Source organism: Hippocampus bargibanti, linkage group LG04 (genome assembly GCF_051943395.1).
Source record: "Hippocampus bargibanti isolate YZ-2025 linkage group LG04, ASM5194339v1, whole genome shotgun sequence".
NCBI lineage: Eukaryota > Metazoa > Chordata > Actinopteri > Syngnathiformes > Syngnathidae > Hippocampus > Hippocampus bargibanti.
This window is the reverse complement of record NC_142737.1, coordinates 11,893,953-11,910,246: the sequence shown is the minus strand read 5'-3', so window position 1 is coordinate 11,910,246 and position 16,294 is coordinate 11,893,953. Positions and strand designations below refer to the sequence as shown.

Here is a 16,294-nt window from a genome sequence, read left to right as displayed (position 1 = left end):
CCCGCAGAAAATAAAATATCTATTCTTATCCTGTGACTGTAAAGTATCCTTAAGGGTTTTGAAAGGTGCTTGTAAATGAAATGTATTATTATTATTATTATTATTATTATTATTATTATTATTATTATTATTATTATTATTATTATTATTATTATTAGGTTCAGATGTACTCCCACTTGTCAACATCTGTCAGGGAGTTCACGTTATGGGCGAATGAAAAGGTTACGTGAGATTGTAAGTCACATTGCTAGTGCTAATGTTTATGAACTAAATTCTCAAACTATTTTTTACATTAAAAATTGACCTTTGAACATTTTATTCCACCAATTATTTTTCTTCCAGTGTACGTTTTAGTTACTGAGCTTCTACTCCACACCAGCAGATGGCAATAACTCGTCGTCTAATATTAAAACAAGAGCTGTGTTGTTGTCTGGAAGCGGCCCAAAAAGTTAATAATGGACTAAACACCAACATGATCTAAAGGTAGAAAGTCGCGATACATAAAAACAACCAGGATTTTTTTCTCTCTGGAAAACGGACTTTATTCATTCTAGATGTTTTCTTCCGAGGACTAAAGCTAAAAAAACAAGCGGGTCATGAACGAGAATTTTAACAGAGCTCCCGGAGCAGGGAGAAGCCGAAATCTTCCAGCAGACGCCGCACTCCCGAGCACTGGTTGGGACAGCGACAGTCCCTTAACGTTTTTGCACCAAAGAGAACCTTTGAGGCAGCCTCGAACACACCACCCAGCTCCCGGGGACTGCAACATTAACACGGCCACTGAAAATGGCGCTGCGGGTGGTAGTGGAGGTAAGGAGCATATGCAGACAGGGGGCTAGTGCTAACTAGCTTTTAACGTTCACGTTCGAATCAATCTTCAACTTGCACCTGTTCTGTTAAGTTATTGTAGGCCAAAGTGCGTCACTTCGATTTAAACATATCAAGATTTATTCTTCTTTTGACTTTCGCTATGTCCAAATGTGCACAAGTCGAAAATAACCGTGTTTTTATTTTGTTGCTTAGGCTATTACGTAGCAGCGTGTAATATAATTTAAATATGTCCTATAAGTAAAATCCTCCAGTACACATAAATATATTAACGTTGTGGCTATTGTCTGTTGTCGTCAGGTGACCAGTATTGCAAAATCGGTCAAGCCAAAGTATTCGAAAATTAAATATCTTAAAAACGCCATTGTTCCCTTACCACGTATTTTTTTTTACATATCTTTAAAAAACTAATCACTTCAATACTATCAGAAAAATGTAAATGTTTTTGTCATTCGTGCCAGAAAAGTTCCAAGACTGGAGTTGCGAAAAATAGATTTAAAACCCGAACTGCCTATCAATGTGGGCCAGACGATCAACTATCACGTCTAGAAAAAGACCCTGTGGCGTTTACTTTGTTCGTTTTAGCAAGAATAAATAAGTTCTTGCTTTAGAACGTGTGGCTGCTTCACCATGACAACACTGAGCATCTGTGAGCATCCTTGCCAGGAAGTGCGAGGCTTTGCTGAAGCAACCTGCCGATTCAAATGTGTTGTCTCTGTGTCATGTGAAATGTACATTTCTCCACTGCGCGACTAATAATGGCTTATCCAACCAATCTTTTGTCAGGCCATTCCTGGAGCTTTTCTGACACTCATCATACATTATATTGCCATCGCATCATTCCCACACAGAGTGAATTATTGCAAGGGATAACCCTTAAAGGGCCTAAACCCCAAAATTCAATGTCTCTGAAAATTTTGACCGCAGTAGTGCATTTGGATGCGAGGGACCGACTAACTTCATTGGACAAATTTGCTTTTTTCCTTTTTGTTGTGACTTTTTTTGGTGGTTGCGGGAGACTGGAATTGATTCATAATAGTTTCTGGAATTTCAATGGGGAAAAATTCTCTGAAGTATTTTAGGTTTCAAGCATGGTCACTGAATGAATTTAACTCATTTCTGAAAGCACCACTGAATTGTGAAGTTATGATTGTAAGTTAAATGTGTCACCAGTCTCCTGTTTTCTGCTTTTAGACAGGAAAAGACAAAGTGCAGGCCAGCACAATATCCACGGCAACAGTCCTTCTGTGTCTCTAGGGTTTAATAATTTGGATTCCTTGGTTGAGTCGTCCAAGCTCTCTGCAAGCGCTCCAGAATTTGTCCCAACCAGTGTGTACCAAAATGACGTAAGCAGCATAACCGGGCCATTCTTATATATTTATGAATTGATTATTTCTTCTTTGAAAACAATGTCAACATGAAGATTCACTTTTTTTTGTCTTTGTCTTATTCAGGTCCAGGCTTTCTATGAGGACAATGGTGATACTTACGGTGCTCCATCCCTAGCTGAGATGGTGCGGGATTTCCTTTGCCACCTGAGCTCCTCACCTGGACTCTTTGAATCAGACATTGAACACATAACAAGCGTGCTTAATTCCTACGTTACTTCAGTGGCGTTGTTGGCAGAACTGGTGGATCTGATTTACACGGAGGTATGGCTCCTTGTATTCTCTGTACAAAGTGCAATCAAAGTGCAAATATTGCAATATTTGATTTCATTTTCTTTTTTTTATTCCAGTCCACCGCCATTCCTAACTTCGCTTACACAGGAGCACGACTTTGTAACCATCTGTCTCATCATCTCACTCTCAGCCCACCCAGCGGGAACTTTCGTCAGCTGCTCTTACAAAAGTAACATTTCTTTCCATGATAATGTGCCGGCCGGTTATACAGGTAACATTCAAGTTACGACCGGCGCGATTTACGACCGCCCGTACTTACGACCATGACTGCCAGACCCTTTTTCCTTTTTTTTTTTAAATCTACACCTGGTACCGCAACGCGCAAGCAGCCGGCAACGTCTACTACAATTTTGGCCAGCCAACATGTCACACAGTCGCACAGCAATCTATTGCGTGACTACACTAAGTACAGTAGTTAGTTATGCAGTACAGATACCATATCGGCACCATCTCCTGTAGTACTGTACACTGCTTTTTTTCCTTCGGCGTCCACCTGAGTCCGAACGCGTGTGTCGGGCCACGTCTTCTGGCCATTAGCAGGGAGAGCGATTTTTCAACAGCTGTATTCTTTACGTAGAAGTGTTTGAACCCACTATATAAAATCTAAATCGATAATATGAAATATGAAATGATAAAAACGACACTAAAAGGTAAGTATAAAATTTATAAATGAACTGTACAGTAAACAGTTTTGTATACTTTACAGGTACAGTTATACAGTAATAAAAATCAAAAATACGAAATATAAAATGATATAAAATGTATCAAGGAACTATAAAAAGGTTGGTATGTAATAGTATTCAATACAAAACATTGGTTAAAAACAACAGATTGACATTCTATACTATCCTGTCATGTAAACATCACGTCGACCATTTTGAATGGATTTCGACTTCCAACCGTTTTGTCGGAACGGAACCCGGTCGTGACTCGGATGTTACCTGCATATATATTTTTTCCTGCTCCACACAACACATCAACAAATCATTGTGTGTTCCAGGTGTCGAAAAGAATTTGAGCTAAGAGATGTGGCCGTGCAAGGAGACCCTGACACGCAAAAAAAGTTCCACGCGTTTGTGCTCTTTCTAGGAGAGCTCTACCTTCATCTAGAGGTATGAAGTCCATGTTTCACTAATTTTCTCACTCTGCAAGTGCAATGACGTCTGTCCACTAATCAATAAACCGTTGTGGCGCATGTGCAAAAAGACATTTCAATCAGTTGTTTTCCTTTTTTAGATAAAGAGCAGCAAAGGAGCTTTAGAACGTGCTAACATCCTCCTCATCGCTTTAAAAGACCTGTTGAACACGCTGCTCTCGAGCCCCGCGGATGCCAACATCATCTGCGCTGTCAAATTGCTCAAGGTTTGACAGCTGTTATGACTCAACTCCTATTGAAAACGATTACCATATTTTGCAGAGTATAAGGTGCCAGCAAAAGTTTTGATTTTCTTCAAAAGATGACCCTGCGCCTTATATGTAGGTGCGCCTTAAAAGTGAAGTACTCTTGAGCCACAACAGGTCTCGCAACTACTGTCAGCAGCTCCCGACTCCATTTCCCCCTGTAGAAGAAGTTGTGTGTAACCCCAGTGTCTACTATAGTGCCTTATAATGTGTTGTGCCTTATATTTGGAAAAGTTGTATCTATTTATATATTATATTTGGAAAATGTTTTTCATTCATTGATGGTGCGCCTTATTAAAAAAGTTTTAAAATACACCATTCGTTGGAGGTGCCCCTTATACTCAGGTGCGCCTTATATCTGGAAAAAGTTTGAAAATACACCATTCGTTGAAGGTGCGCCTTATATATGGAAAACTTTTGAAAATACACCATTTGTTGGAGGTGCACCTTTTTTATGTATGGAAAAAGTTCGCATATACAACTTTCGTTGGAGGTAAGCCTGTACTCCGGTCCGCCTTATATACAGTAAAGTCTCGTTATATCGATATTCTCGGGAGTCGGAAAAAATATCGATATAACCGGACTATCGATATATCCGATCCTGTGGCATGTAAATTTTCTCCTTGCGTTCATAGAAATAGTATCGTAATAAGCAGTACTATCGATATAACCAATATCGATATAACGAGACTTTACTGTATGTAAAAAGTTTGAAAATGCACCATTCATTGGGGCTGTGCCTTATACCGATCCACCTTATACATTGGAAAATACAGATATTTTGCAAATGCGATCATGTTTGGTTTATTTGTTTATTGAACTATTTGAAGCTAACTGGTTCCGCTTTGGATGACGCTTGGAAAGAAAAAGGAGACCCATATATGAAAGAGCTGATCCAAAGGATAGAAACAATTGTCCTGGATGCCACATGCAGTAGGTGTGTTTTGCTTTTAAGCAGCTCAACATGCAACAAATAGCAAAGCAGCGCGACAACGTCTAATTTTCACCTCAGGGATGTCCGACAAATGCTTCTGAAGCTCGTAGAGCTGCGATCCAGTGACTGGGGACGAGTGTCCGCCGCAGCGTCCAGCAGCGCTACACCCGACAATGATCCCAACTACTTCATGGTGAGTGTGATGGATATGATGGACTCCTCTTTCTCTTTTTGTTTATTACTGCATCTGATTTTTTGGACAGAATGAACCCACTTTCTACACTGAGGACGGAACGCCTTTTACAGCAGCAGACCCGGGTAAGGTTATGGTGGAGAAGAAATAACCCGATCTGCACTGCTTTGATGATGATTTTTGCTGCTTTTTTTTATCCTTCCCTCATTTTGTTTCGTCTGTTCAAGTGGACAACAAGTCTTTTTCCTGAAAGTTTTTTGACACAGTTTTGCTTTTGTAGAATATGCTGAGAAATACCAGGAGCTCATGGAAAAACAAGACTATTTCCATGATTTCGGTGGAGAAAACGAAATTGAAAATGATGAGTAAGTCATCTTTCCCATTGAGTTTCTCATGTCACTTGGTCTGCATACCTGTCAACGTATACGTTTTCCCCATACTTTATACATACATTACATTATGATTTCAAATAATGTACGGCATACTACAACTTACGGGAACACTTTTTTAAAAATTGTACACATACATACATACATACATACATACATACATATATGAATGAATTTAACTCATTTCTGAAAGCACCACTGAATTGTGAAGTTATGATTGTAAGTTAAATGTGTCACCAGTCTCCTGTTTTCTGCTTTTAGACAGGAAAAGACAAAGTGCAGGCCAGCACAATATCCACGGCAACAGTCCTTCTGTGTCTCTAGGGTTTAATAATTTGGATTCCTTGGTTGAGTCGTCCAAGCTCTCTGCAAGCGCTCCAGAATTTGTCCCAACCAGTGTGTACCAAAATGACGTAAGCAGCATAACCGGGCCATTCTTATATATTTATGAATTGATTATTTCTTCTTTGAAAACAATGTCAACATGAAGATTCACTTTTTTTTGTCTTTGTCTTATTCAGGTCCAGGCTTTCTATGAGGACAATGGTGATACTTACGGTGCTCCATCCCTGGCTGAGATGGTGCGGGATTTCCTTTGCCACCTGAGCTCCTCACCTGGACTCTTTGAATCAGACATTGAACACATAACAAGCGTGCTTAATTCCTACGTTACTTCAGTGGCGTTGTTGGCAGAACTGGTGGATCTGATTTACACGGAGGTATGGCTCCTTGTATTCTCTGTACAAAGTGCAATCAAAGTGCAAATATTGCAATATTTGATTTCATTTTCTTTTTTTTATTCCAGTCCACCGCCATTCCTAACTTCGCTTACACAGGAGCACGACTTTGTAACCATCTGTCTCATCATCTCACTCTCAGCCCACCCAGCGGGAACTTTCGTCAGCTGCTCTTACAAAAGTAACATTTCTTTCCATGATAATGTGCCGGCCGGTTATACAGGTAACATTCAAGTTACGACCGGCACGATTTACGACCGCCCGTACTTACGACCATGACTGCCAGACCCTTTTTCCTTTTTTTTTTTTTAAATCTACACCTGGTACCGCAACGCGCAAGCAGCCGGCAACGTCTACTACAATTTTGGCCAGCCAACATGTCACACAGTCGCACAGCAATCTATTGCGTGACTACACTAAGTACAGTAGTTAGTTATGCAGTACAGATACCATATCGGCACCATCTCCTGTAGTACTGTACACTGCTTTTTTTCCTTCGGCGTCCACCTGAGTCCGAACGCGTGTGTCGGGCCACGTCTTCTGGCCATTAGCAGGGAGAGCGATTTTTCAACAGCTGTATTCTTTACGTAGAAGTGTTTGAACCCACTATATAAAATCTAAATCGATAATATGAAATATGAAATGATAAAAACGACACTAAAAGGTAAGTATAAAATTTATAAATGAACTGTACAGTAAACAGTTTTGTATACTTTACAGGTACAGTTATACAGTAATAAAAATCAAAAATACGAAATATAAAATGATATAAAATGTATCAAGGAACTATAAAAAGGTTGGTATGTAATAATATTCAATACAAAACATTGGTTAAAAACAACAGATTGACATTCTATACTATCCTGTCATGTAAACATCACGTCGACCATTTTGAATGGATTTCGACTTCCAACCGTTTTGTCGGAACGGAACCCGGTCGTGACTCGGATGTTACCTGCATATATATTTTTTCCTGCTCCACACAACACATCAACAAATCATTGTGTGTTCCAGGTGTCGAAAAGAATTTGAGCTAAGAGATGTGGCCGTGCAAGGAGACCCTGACACGCAAAAAAAGTTCCACGCGTTTGTGCTCTTTCTAGGAGAGCTCTACCTTCATCTAGAGGTATGAAGTCCATGTTTCACTAATTTTCTCACTCTGCAAGTGCAATGACGTCTGTCCACTAATCAATAAACCGTTGTGGCGCATGTGCAAAAAGACATTTCAATCAGTTGTTTTCCTTTTTTAGATAAAGAGCAGCAAAGGAGCTTTAGAACGTGCTAACATCCTCCTCATCGCTTTAAAAGACCTGTTGAACACGCTGCTCTCGAGCCCCGCGGATGCCAACATCATCTGCGCTGTCAAATTGCTCAAGGTTTGACAGCTGTTATGACTCAACTCCTATTGAAAACGATTACCATATTTTGCAGAGTATAAGGTGCCAGCAAAAGTTTTGATTTTCTTCAAAAGATGACCCTGCGCCTTATATGTAGGTGCGCCTTAAAAGTGAAGTACTCTTGAGCCACAACAGGTCTCGCAACTACTGTCAGCAGCTCCCGACTCCATTTCCCCCTGTAGAAGAAGTTGTGTGTAACCCCAGTGTCTACTATAGTGCCTTATAATGTGTTGTGCCTTATATTTGGAAAAGTTGTATCTATTTATATATTATATTTGGAAAATGTTTTTCATTCATTGATGGTGCGCCTTATTAAAAAATTTTTAAAATACACCATTCGTTGGAGGTGCCCCTTATACTCAGGTGCGCCTTATATCTGGAAAAAGTTTGAAAATACACCATTCGTTGAAGGTGCGCCTTATATATGGAAAACTTTTGAAAATACACCATTTGTTGGAGGTGCACCTTTTTTATGTATGGAAAAAGTTCGCATATACAACTTTCGTTGGAGGTAAGCCTGTACTCCGGTCCGCCTTATATACAGTAAAGTCTCGTTATATCGATATTCTCGGGAGTCGGAAAAAATATCGATATAACCGGACTATCGATATATCCGATCCTGTGGCATGTAAATTTTCTCCTTGCGTTCATAGAAATAGTATCGTAATAAGCAGTACTATCGATATAACCAATATCGATATAACGAGACTTTACTGTATGTAAAAAGTTTGAAAATGCACCATTCATTGGGGCTGTGCCTTATACCGATCCACCTTATACATTGGAAAATACAGATATTTTGCAAATGCGATCATGTTTGGTTTATTTGTTTATTGAACTATTTGAAGCTAACTGGTTCCGCTTTGGATGACGCTTGGAAAGAAAAAGGAGACCCATATATGAAAGAGCTGATCCAAAGGATAGAAACAATTGTCCTGGATGCCACATGCAGTAGGTGTGTTTTGCTTTTAAGCAGCTCAACATGCAACAAATAGCAAAGCAGCGCGACAACGTCTAATTTTCACCTCAGGGATGTCCGACAAATGCTTCTGAAGCTCGTAGAGCTGCGATCCAGTGACTGGGGACGAGTGTCCGCCGCAGCGTCCAGCAGCGCTACACCCGACAATGATCCCAACTACTTCATGGTGAGTGTGATGGATATGATGGACTCCTCTTTCTCTTTTTGTTTATTACTGCATCTGATTTTTTGGACAGAATGAACCCACTTTCTACACTGAGGACGGAACGCCTTTTACAGCAGCAGACCCGGGTAAGGTTATGGTGGAGAAGAAATAACCCGATCTGCACTGCTTTGATGATGATTTTTGCTGCTTTTTTTATCCTTCCCTCATTTTCTTTCGTCTGTTCAAGTGGACAACAAGTCTTTTTCCTGAAAGTTTTTTGACACAGTTTTGCTTTTGTAGAATATGCTGAGAAATACCAGGAGCTCATGGAAAAACAAGACTATTTCCATGATTTCGGTGGAGAAAACGAAATTGAAAATGATGAGTAAGTCATCTTTCCCATTGAGTTTCTCATGTCACTTGGTCTGCATACCTGTCAACGTATACGTTTTCCCCATACTTTATACATTACATTATGATTTCAAATAATGTACGGCATACTACAACTTACGGGAACACTTTTTTAAAAATTGTACACATACATACATACATACATACATATATATATATATGTATGTATGTGTGTGTGTGTGTGTGTGTGTGTGTGTGTGTGTATATATATATATATCTATATATATATGTATATATATATGTATATATATATATATATATATATGTATATGTATATATAAATAAAATCGCTGCGTACGGTCGGATCGATATATGCATAACGTGCGGATGCGCGGTAAACTGCATTTCCGATTGTGTTGTCATTTTGTTTTCATTTCAAATAATGCACAGCGTACTACAACAAAATGGGAACTGTAACAATTTACAGGGTGACCCAAAAACATGCGTACCTATGAACATTTCAATTGTGGCTTTTAATTAAAAAGCTATTTATTTGAAATTACAACCACAAAGTATTGAGTTTATGGAAGACACTTCATCAGCGTTTCAGCTACTTCTGTCAATTTTTAGTCAATTTATGGCTTTCCCAAGATGTGTTCCAAATGTCCACCATTTCGTTGCCAGCAAACCTGTACTTGTCTGCTGACAAAGTTGTCAATCACTTTTACACACTCCTCTTTTGGGAGAAAACATTGCTGCAGTGAGAAACTCAGTAGGAGTGCATCTTTTTGGGTAACCTTCCCAAAAAGGAGTGTGTAAAAGTGATTGATAAGTTGTCAGACGAATACGGGTTTACTTGCAATGAAATGGTGGACATTTGGAACACATCTTGGGAAAGCCATAAATTGATGACAAATTGAGAGTAATAGCTGGAACTCTGGTGAATGGTCTTCTATAAACTGAATAATGTGTGAAATCTACATGGGTATGCGTCTTTTTGGGGCAGCTATTAGCCAAGGTTGACAGGTATGGGTTTGTATGTAGTAACCTTGAAGAAAGATCTTGTCAACAACCGAGGACTCGCTCTATTACTATTGAAGATGATCATACACATGGTGTTTCTTGTTCAGCGTGACTTTTTAGCTTTAGCTAAATCACAACTTCATTCCATGAACTGATATTGAATGACAAAATGTGAACGCCTGATCTTGCAAATGTCTGTTTTAGGTTAAAATGCAACTGGGTTAGCATGGGCCTATGATTCAGTTTAGCAATTCGGTGAAAATATGAGAAAAAAAAGTCCAAGATCACTCCTGAGTATCTGTGTGTATGCACAACAAAGCTACCTTGTGTCCATCACAGTTTCTTGAAAAACAAAATGTCTCCTTGTATGTTCACAGAGACGACTATGATGACGAAATGGATCCCGAGATCGAAGAAGCCTTTGAGAATTTCTGTTTAGAGTCGGAGAGGAAACGACAGCAATGACACCGATGGACACCTCAAGTACTTTGCCGTAATGTTGTGAAGCAAAACAAGCTACTGTGTGTCATAGCCTCCAAATATTATTTGACTGTAAACAAAAACCGTTGTGACTAAGCTATTTATAGATGCACATCTGGTATTTGGCTTCTGGTCAGTGTAGAATAGAAATGGCAGACAATCTTTTCAATGGTTTAGTCACAACAACAGCGGCGACAAAAAAGTTGAGGTATGAATATTTTCTTTGTTCCTGGACACTTTGTTTTGATTTTCCTGCAGTATATATTAGCATTTTTGCAAATAGTTGAAACTCAAAATAATAACAAACAGGTACATAGTTTGCTGTGACGTTTCTTTTTCTCAGATGTGTTCATATTTTGTTCAAATATCAAACGCTGACGAAGGTGAGTATAAGTCTGAGTATGTAAAAAAAAAAAATCATGAATGTTGGCATCAGGCAGTGGATCACCGCCAATGCATCAAACGTTTGTTGTCATGAGAATCAGACTGTTTGTTGGCAATCGACAGAGGCTGTATAAAAGAATGATGGGTTTTTTTTTTATAAATACAGTGTGCTTATATTATTTATAGTATTGTTTGCCTGCAATAAAACCTTTATAATGTGACATTTTATTTCTCTTTGATCATTTTAAGTAGGTTATTAAGGTCAATGTACATATAAAACTACCGTAATTATTCATACAGCATTTCAAGATGGTTGACCTTTTTTTTCCGGCTTGATTTTTTTTTTTAATTCTGTACCAGAATACACAAATCGGTTTCCTGTAAAAACGGTGACCTGTTCTTTTTTTTTTTTGCCATTTCTGAGACTAAATAGTCTTCGCTAACGAGTTTTGGTGCACTGAAGCGAATGGTCACAACAACTTTAACTTTAATCTGTATGGTTTCCTATACGTGCTGTATTATTATTGCCACGTTGTTTAAGTGAAAATTAAAACATCGGACAGATGTTCTGCCTCTTACAGGTGAGCATCCCACGTTGCAAGGATGCATCCAGTCGCTTGAAAACTATCAGCGCGCCCTCTATTGGCAACTTGAGGCATCGTTCTCAGTCGAGGTAAATTAAACTCGTGGTTCTGTCCATTGGTGTACAGTCATCCCTCGCTATAATACGAATCGTGTTTCACATTCTCACTATTTTTTTTATAAACTTGTGTCTGCATCCTGATTGGCGAAAGGACTGTATACGAATGACAACAGTCATTAATCTACAGTTTGCCAAATTTTATCAGTGACTAAACACAACGTTGACAAAAACACTATTTCTAAAAACTGTCAATTACTGATAAGAAAACACACACATTCATATTTATATTTATGGGTGTGTGTGTGCTTTTGATTTGTTCAATGCAGTATTCTATACACAATAGTTGCTAAAAATAAAGATGGCTGTTTCAAGGATTTCAATTTTCATGGATGTCTGTGTAAGCTCTCAGTTGTACAGGAGTGGTCCATCGATGAGAAGGTTTCTTCAGCCGTCATCTGTACTTCTTTGAAGGTGTCGGACGTTTTGCTTCTTATCCAAGAAGCTTCGTTAGCTAACTAAAGTCTTACTGGTAGTTTCGGCCCTATATATATATCCCTACTGTCCAGACGTGGCGGTGCCAGACTCTGCTATGATTGGTCCTCCTCTCAGGTTGGGGGGAGCAGAGGAATCCTCCCTGCGGCTCCACTGGCTAGTTCTATTTGGCTGCCTGAGTATGAGGTCTACGACTGGCCTGATTGCCCCGTTAGCTCTGGTATCACCTCATCAGCATGACTAAGCCTATGTTGCCTAAGCAGTCTGTTGTACGAACGATCCAAATTGAACCTCACCCCTCCATGGCGGTTTAGGGAAGTAATTTGCTGTTTTATGAAAATAGCTTCTTTTACTCCCCTATCAAACCATCTATTTTCTTTTGCTAAGATTTTGACCTCATTGTCGTCAAATGAGTGGTTGCTAGCTTTTAGGTGCATATGTACTGCCGATTGAGGCCCACTAGTATTATCCTTGCGATGTTGATAACCGACACCTTCAAAGAAGTACAGATGACGGCTGAAGAAACCTTTTCATTATTATGGATTATTTTTGGAACTTCTGTTTTTTAACAATTTTTCTATATTAAAAGGCAAATGTGAAAATATGTTGCAACACATTTGCTTTCTCATAATATGACTGACTCACTGAATGGTAGAATATAAAGCGTTTGCAACAATCAAGTGTTGTTGGTTGCTACTGAACCGCTCTCATTAACTTTTGTTCAATCTTATCAAATTCTTTGACTCATTTACATTGATTAGATGTTCTCCTGTGCATTACTAAAACCATGTCAACCACAATATTGAGTAGTGAAAAGAAAAGTAATCTCAAATTATGCCCCTAACAGCCGTTTCTTTGCATGTCAAATAACGTTCTGTCTCCCACATGTTGACATCCTTCATGTGCAGCCTCTGAGTCATAAAACCCTCTGAGCATGCGCGTTTGTAGATCCACAAAAAGAGATTAAAGAGGTCAGCAAATGGGTCCAAAAGAAGGATTAGCTCAGCATTGCAATCCATTCACCCAGGGTTCCTATTGTGTGTGTGTTTTGTATATTTTGTTTTTAAAACACTTGAATGAATGTCAAAATATATACTGGCTTATCAAAAAAAATACAGGTGCTCAATGGCTAAAAACAACAACATTGACCTGAAATCTTATAAAAATCATTTAGGAGGGGAAAAAAGTTTGCTAGTTACTTTTTTATTGGAACCCCCAATCATGTAAAACTTCTATTTAAAGGACAACCGACACCATTTTTTTTTTTGTTTCCTGACATCTGAAAAACGTTTTGTAGCATCTAAAATACCCAAAACACACAGGCTGATATTTTTAGTCAAATGCAAAACACCAATAAAAATGAGTTAGTGTCCCAAAACTACTTCAAAATGACCCCGGAAATGGCGAGTTTCATAAGGTCCCGCCCCCTTGTTCGTGACTTCACGCCAGGACGTCTTGCCTTGCTCTTGAATCAAAACAATGGGCTCACTGAGTTCAGATTTTGAGAAGATGCTTTCTTGTTACTCCTCCAGTTATTTATGAATATGATTCAAATAGTTCTGAAAAGGAAAGCATAAATGTTTGCAATCGATTAAAGAAGTCCTTCCGTGTCATTTTGGGGCGTCTGGACTCCAATGTAGCGTCCCAGAAAATGCACAAGATGGCGCCCAAGCTCCGTTGAAAATGGGAATTTGTGTCAACTAGTATCAAATAGTAGTCTTGGTGCAACACACAACGATTCACCATCGCGTTATTTATGTGTTTTCCTTCTAATTTCGCCATCAACACGAAGTTTTCAGACCAAATAAAGTACCCAAAATGTATTGTGTGTCGCTTTCTCGGCCAGGGACATTCCAGACGTGATGTCACGTCAGGAATCGTCACCAACTCGAAAACAAGACTTCCTGAATATTCGGCTTCTTCTTTTCCTTTCGGCTTTTCCCTTCTAGGGGTCGCCACAGCAAATCAGTGTCCTCCATCTTTAGAGGTTTCATTCGCATGTTTTATTTTGGCCAAGCTTTTACATCGGATGCCCTTCCTGCCACAACCCTCTGTATTTATCCGGGCTTGGGACCGGCACAAGAAGACACTGTCTCGTGTCCCCTTGTGGCTACAGAACAAGCAACTCTATGAACTTAATAAAAATGAAAATGCTCAGTAAAAGGCTCCCAAACACCAAATGGTCATCAGCGCAAGTCTTAAATATAGCTATATGCGGTGGAATCTTTGTAAAATATGCTCAGTAGAAGTCATTTGAAGTGATTTTACAAATTATGGACACAACTTGTCTGGTGGTGTCGGTTGTCTTTTAATGTCTAACTTGTTTATATGAGGCTAAGTGATAAATACCATTTTTGCTGAATGAAACAGTCCCACGACCAAAGTCTGTTGATAAGAAGCTAGACTGACGAGTCAGTGGGGATTTTTTTTAATGACTTGGCTACATTGTTGCGTTATATCGGACCTGCGTAGCAAAAATTTGTGTCACCAAACATCAGAGTTAACAACACAAATTGCTCTGAACTCTGATCATGAAAGCTGTTGTTCCATTTTTACAACCCTGTGTCTCCACTAAGAATACCCCTGACATTCATAGGAAGTGACGGATGGACAAACAAATACTCCTCTTCCTGAGGAAGTTGCAACAGCTCCAGTGTTCATTACGTTCGACCGCAACACTATTGTATGACTCTGTTGGACCGTCAATTGGATGAAGTTTCCCAAACTTAGTTGACGTCACTCCTTATTGAAGAAAAGAACTTTGAATGTTGATTTGTGAGGGAGGCGCTGACTCAAGAATTTTGTTTTAATGAAGCTGTAGCAAGAGCGGAAAAGGGGGGACCAAAAGAATGAAAGATTTCTGACTTTAGTGTCACTAAAGCTATTTGGTTTGTTGACTAGTAGTGTAGTTAGTCACATAGCTGGCTTAGCTGTAGCTGTGGGACACATTTCTACCTTGTATCTTATTCAATGTCAACTGCCTTTGACTCACGACTGACTCGAATGGGAACAAGTGTTATGGAAAAGAGGACATATGAATGAAATTGGCCGCAGTGGATCAGAAAATTTTGAACAAACCATCCATTGTTTTATTGCTTTGACAGCACAACAACCCGTGACCAATGGTTTGTCACAGTTTGTGTGTTTTATGCATTTAGTTATTTATTTAATGCCTTTGACTTTGACTTCTTGGGACTGACAAACTGTAATTTTCAGGTCCAGACACTGATCTTAAAACAGTCCAGTGTTGTGCAGTGGACCGTATGGGTCGGAATGGACCACTACCTCATGAGATAATAAATGATCTGAGGTGACTTAGCATGTCTGAGTCGTTCACCGCGTTGTTTATACTCCATTCATAGTGTACAAACAGAGCACGTTCTTGTATATAACTTCTCAACATCGCTTCATGGCTTGGGCATTAATCATTATAAGTTTTGGTTGTTTGTGCGCACTCTGCCTCCCACGACACTTGACTGAGACAGGGTGATGACTCCTCTTGCACGAAAAAAAAAAACACAACTAGTGATCTAAAAACTGTCAATTACTGATAAGAAAACACACACATTCATATTTATATTTATGGGTGTGTGTGTGCTTTTGATTTGTTCAATGCAGTATTCTATACACAATAGTTGCTAAAAATAAAGATGGCTGTTTCAAGGATTTCAATTTTCATGGATGTCTGTGTAAGCTCTCAGTTGTACAGGAGTGGTCCATCGATGAGAAGGTTTCTTCAGCCGTCATCTGTACTTCTTTGAAGGTGTCGGACGTTTTGCTTCTTATCCAAGAAGCTTCGTTAGCTAACTCAAGTCTTACTGGTAGTTTCGGCCCTATATATATATATCCCTACTGTCCAGACGTGGCGGTGCCAGACTCTGCTATGATTGGGCCCTGCTCTCAGGTTGGGGGGAGCAGAGGAATCCTCCCTGCGGCTCCACTGGCTAGTTCTATTTGGCTGCCTGAGTATGAGGTCTACGACTGGCCTGATTGCCCCGTTAGCTCTGTTATCACCTCATCAGCATGACTAAGCCTATGTTGCCTAAGCAGTCTGTTGTACGAACGATCCAAATTGAACCTCACCCCTCCATGGCGGTTTAGGGAAGTAATTTGCTGTTTTATGAAAATAGCTTCTTTTACTCCCCTATCAAACCATCTATTTTCTTTTGCTAAGATTTTGACCTCATTGTCGTCAAATGAGTGGTTGCTAGCTTTTAGGTGCATATGTACTGCCGA

At 39.4% G+C, this 16,294-nt stretch overlaps 2 protein-coding genes across 2 annotated transcripts; both read left to right on the top strand.

The window, feature by feature from the left end:
• Positions 1 to 414: 414 nt before the first annotated feature.
• LOC148899004 (polyadenylate-binding protein-interacting protein 1-like) lies at positions 415 to 5,407 on the top strand. The gene is made up of 10 exons (XM_088995465.1): positions 415 to 810; positions 2,023 to 2,174; positions 2,283 to 2,480; positions 2,567 to 2,679; positions 3,511 to 3,622; positions 3,747 to 3,872; positions 4,742 to 4,848; positions 4,924 to 5,038; positions 5,109 to 5,163; positions 5,319 to 5,407. The coding sequence occupies exons 1-10, from the start codon at positions 597 to 599 to the stop codon at positions 5,405 to 5,407; spliced, it is 1,281 nt and encodes a 426-aa protein (XP_088851591.1). The 5' UTR covers positions 415 to 596.
• Positions 5,408 to 5,431: 24 nt separating this feature from the next.
• Positions 5,432 to 11,144, top strand: LOC148899003 (polyadenylate-binding protein-interacting protein 1-like). The gene is made up of 11 exons (XM_088993813.1): positions 5,432 to 5,459; positions 5,689 to 5,840; positions 5,949 to 6,146; positions 6,233 to 6,345; positions 7,179 to 7,290; positions 7,415 to 7,540; positions 8,410 to 8,516; positions 8,592 to 8,706; positions 8,777 to 8,831; positions 8,986 to 9,070; positions 10,437 to 11,144. The coding sequence occupies exons 1-11, from the start codon at positions 5,432 to 5,434 to the stop codon at positions 10,522 to 10,524; spliced, it is 1,179 nt and encodes a 392-aa protein (XP_088849939.1). The 3' UTR covers positions 10,525 to 11,144.
• Positions 11,145 to 16,294: the final 5,150 nt, after the last annotated feature.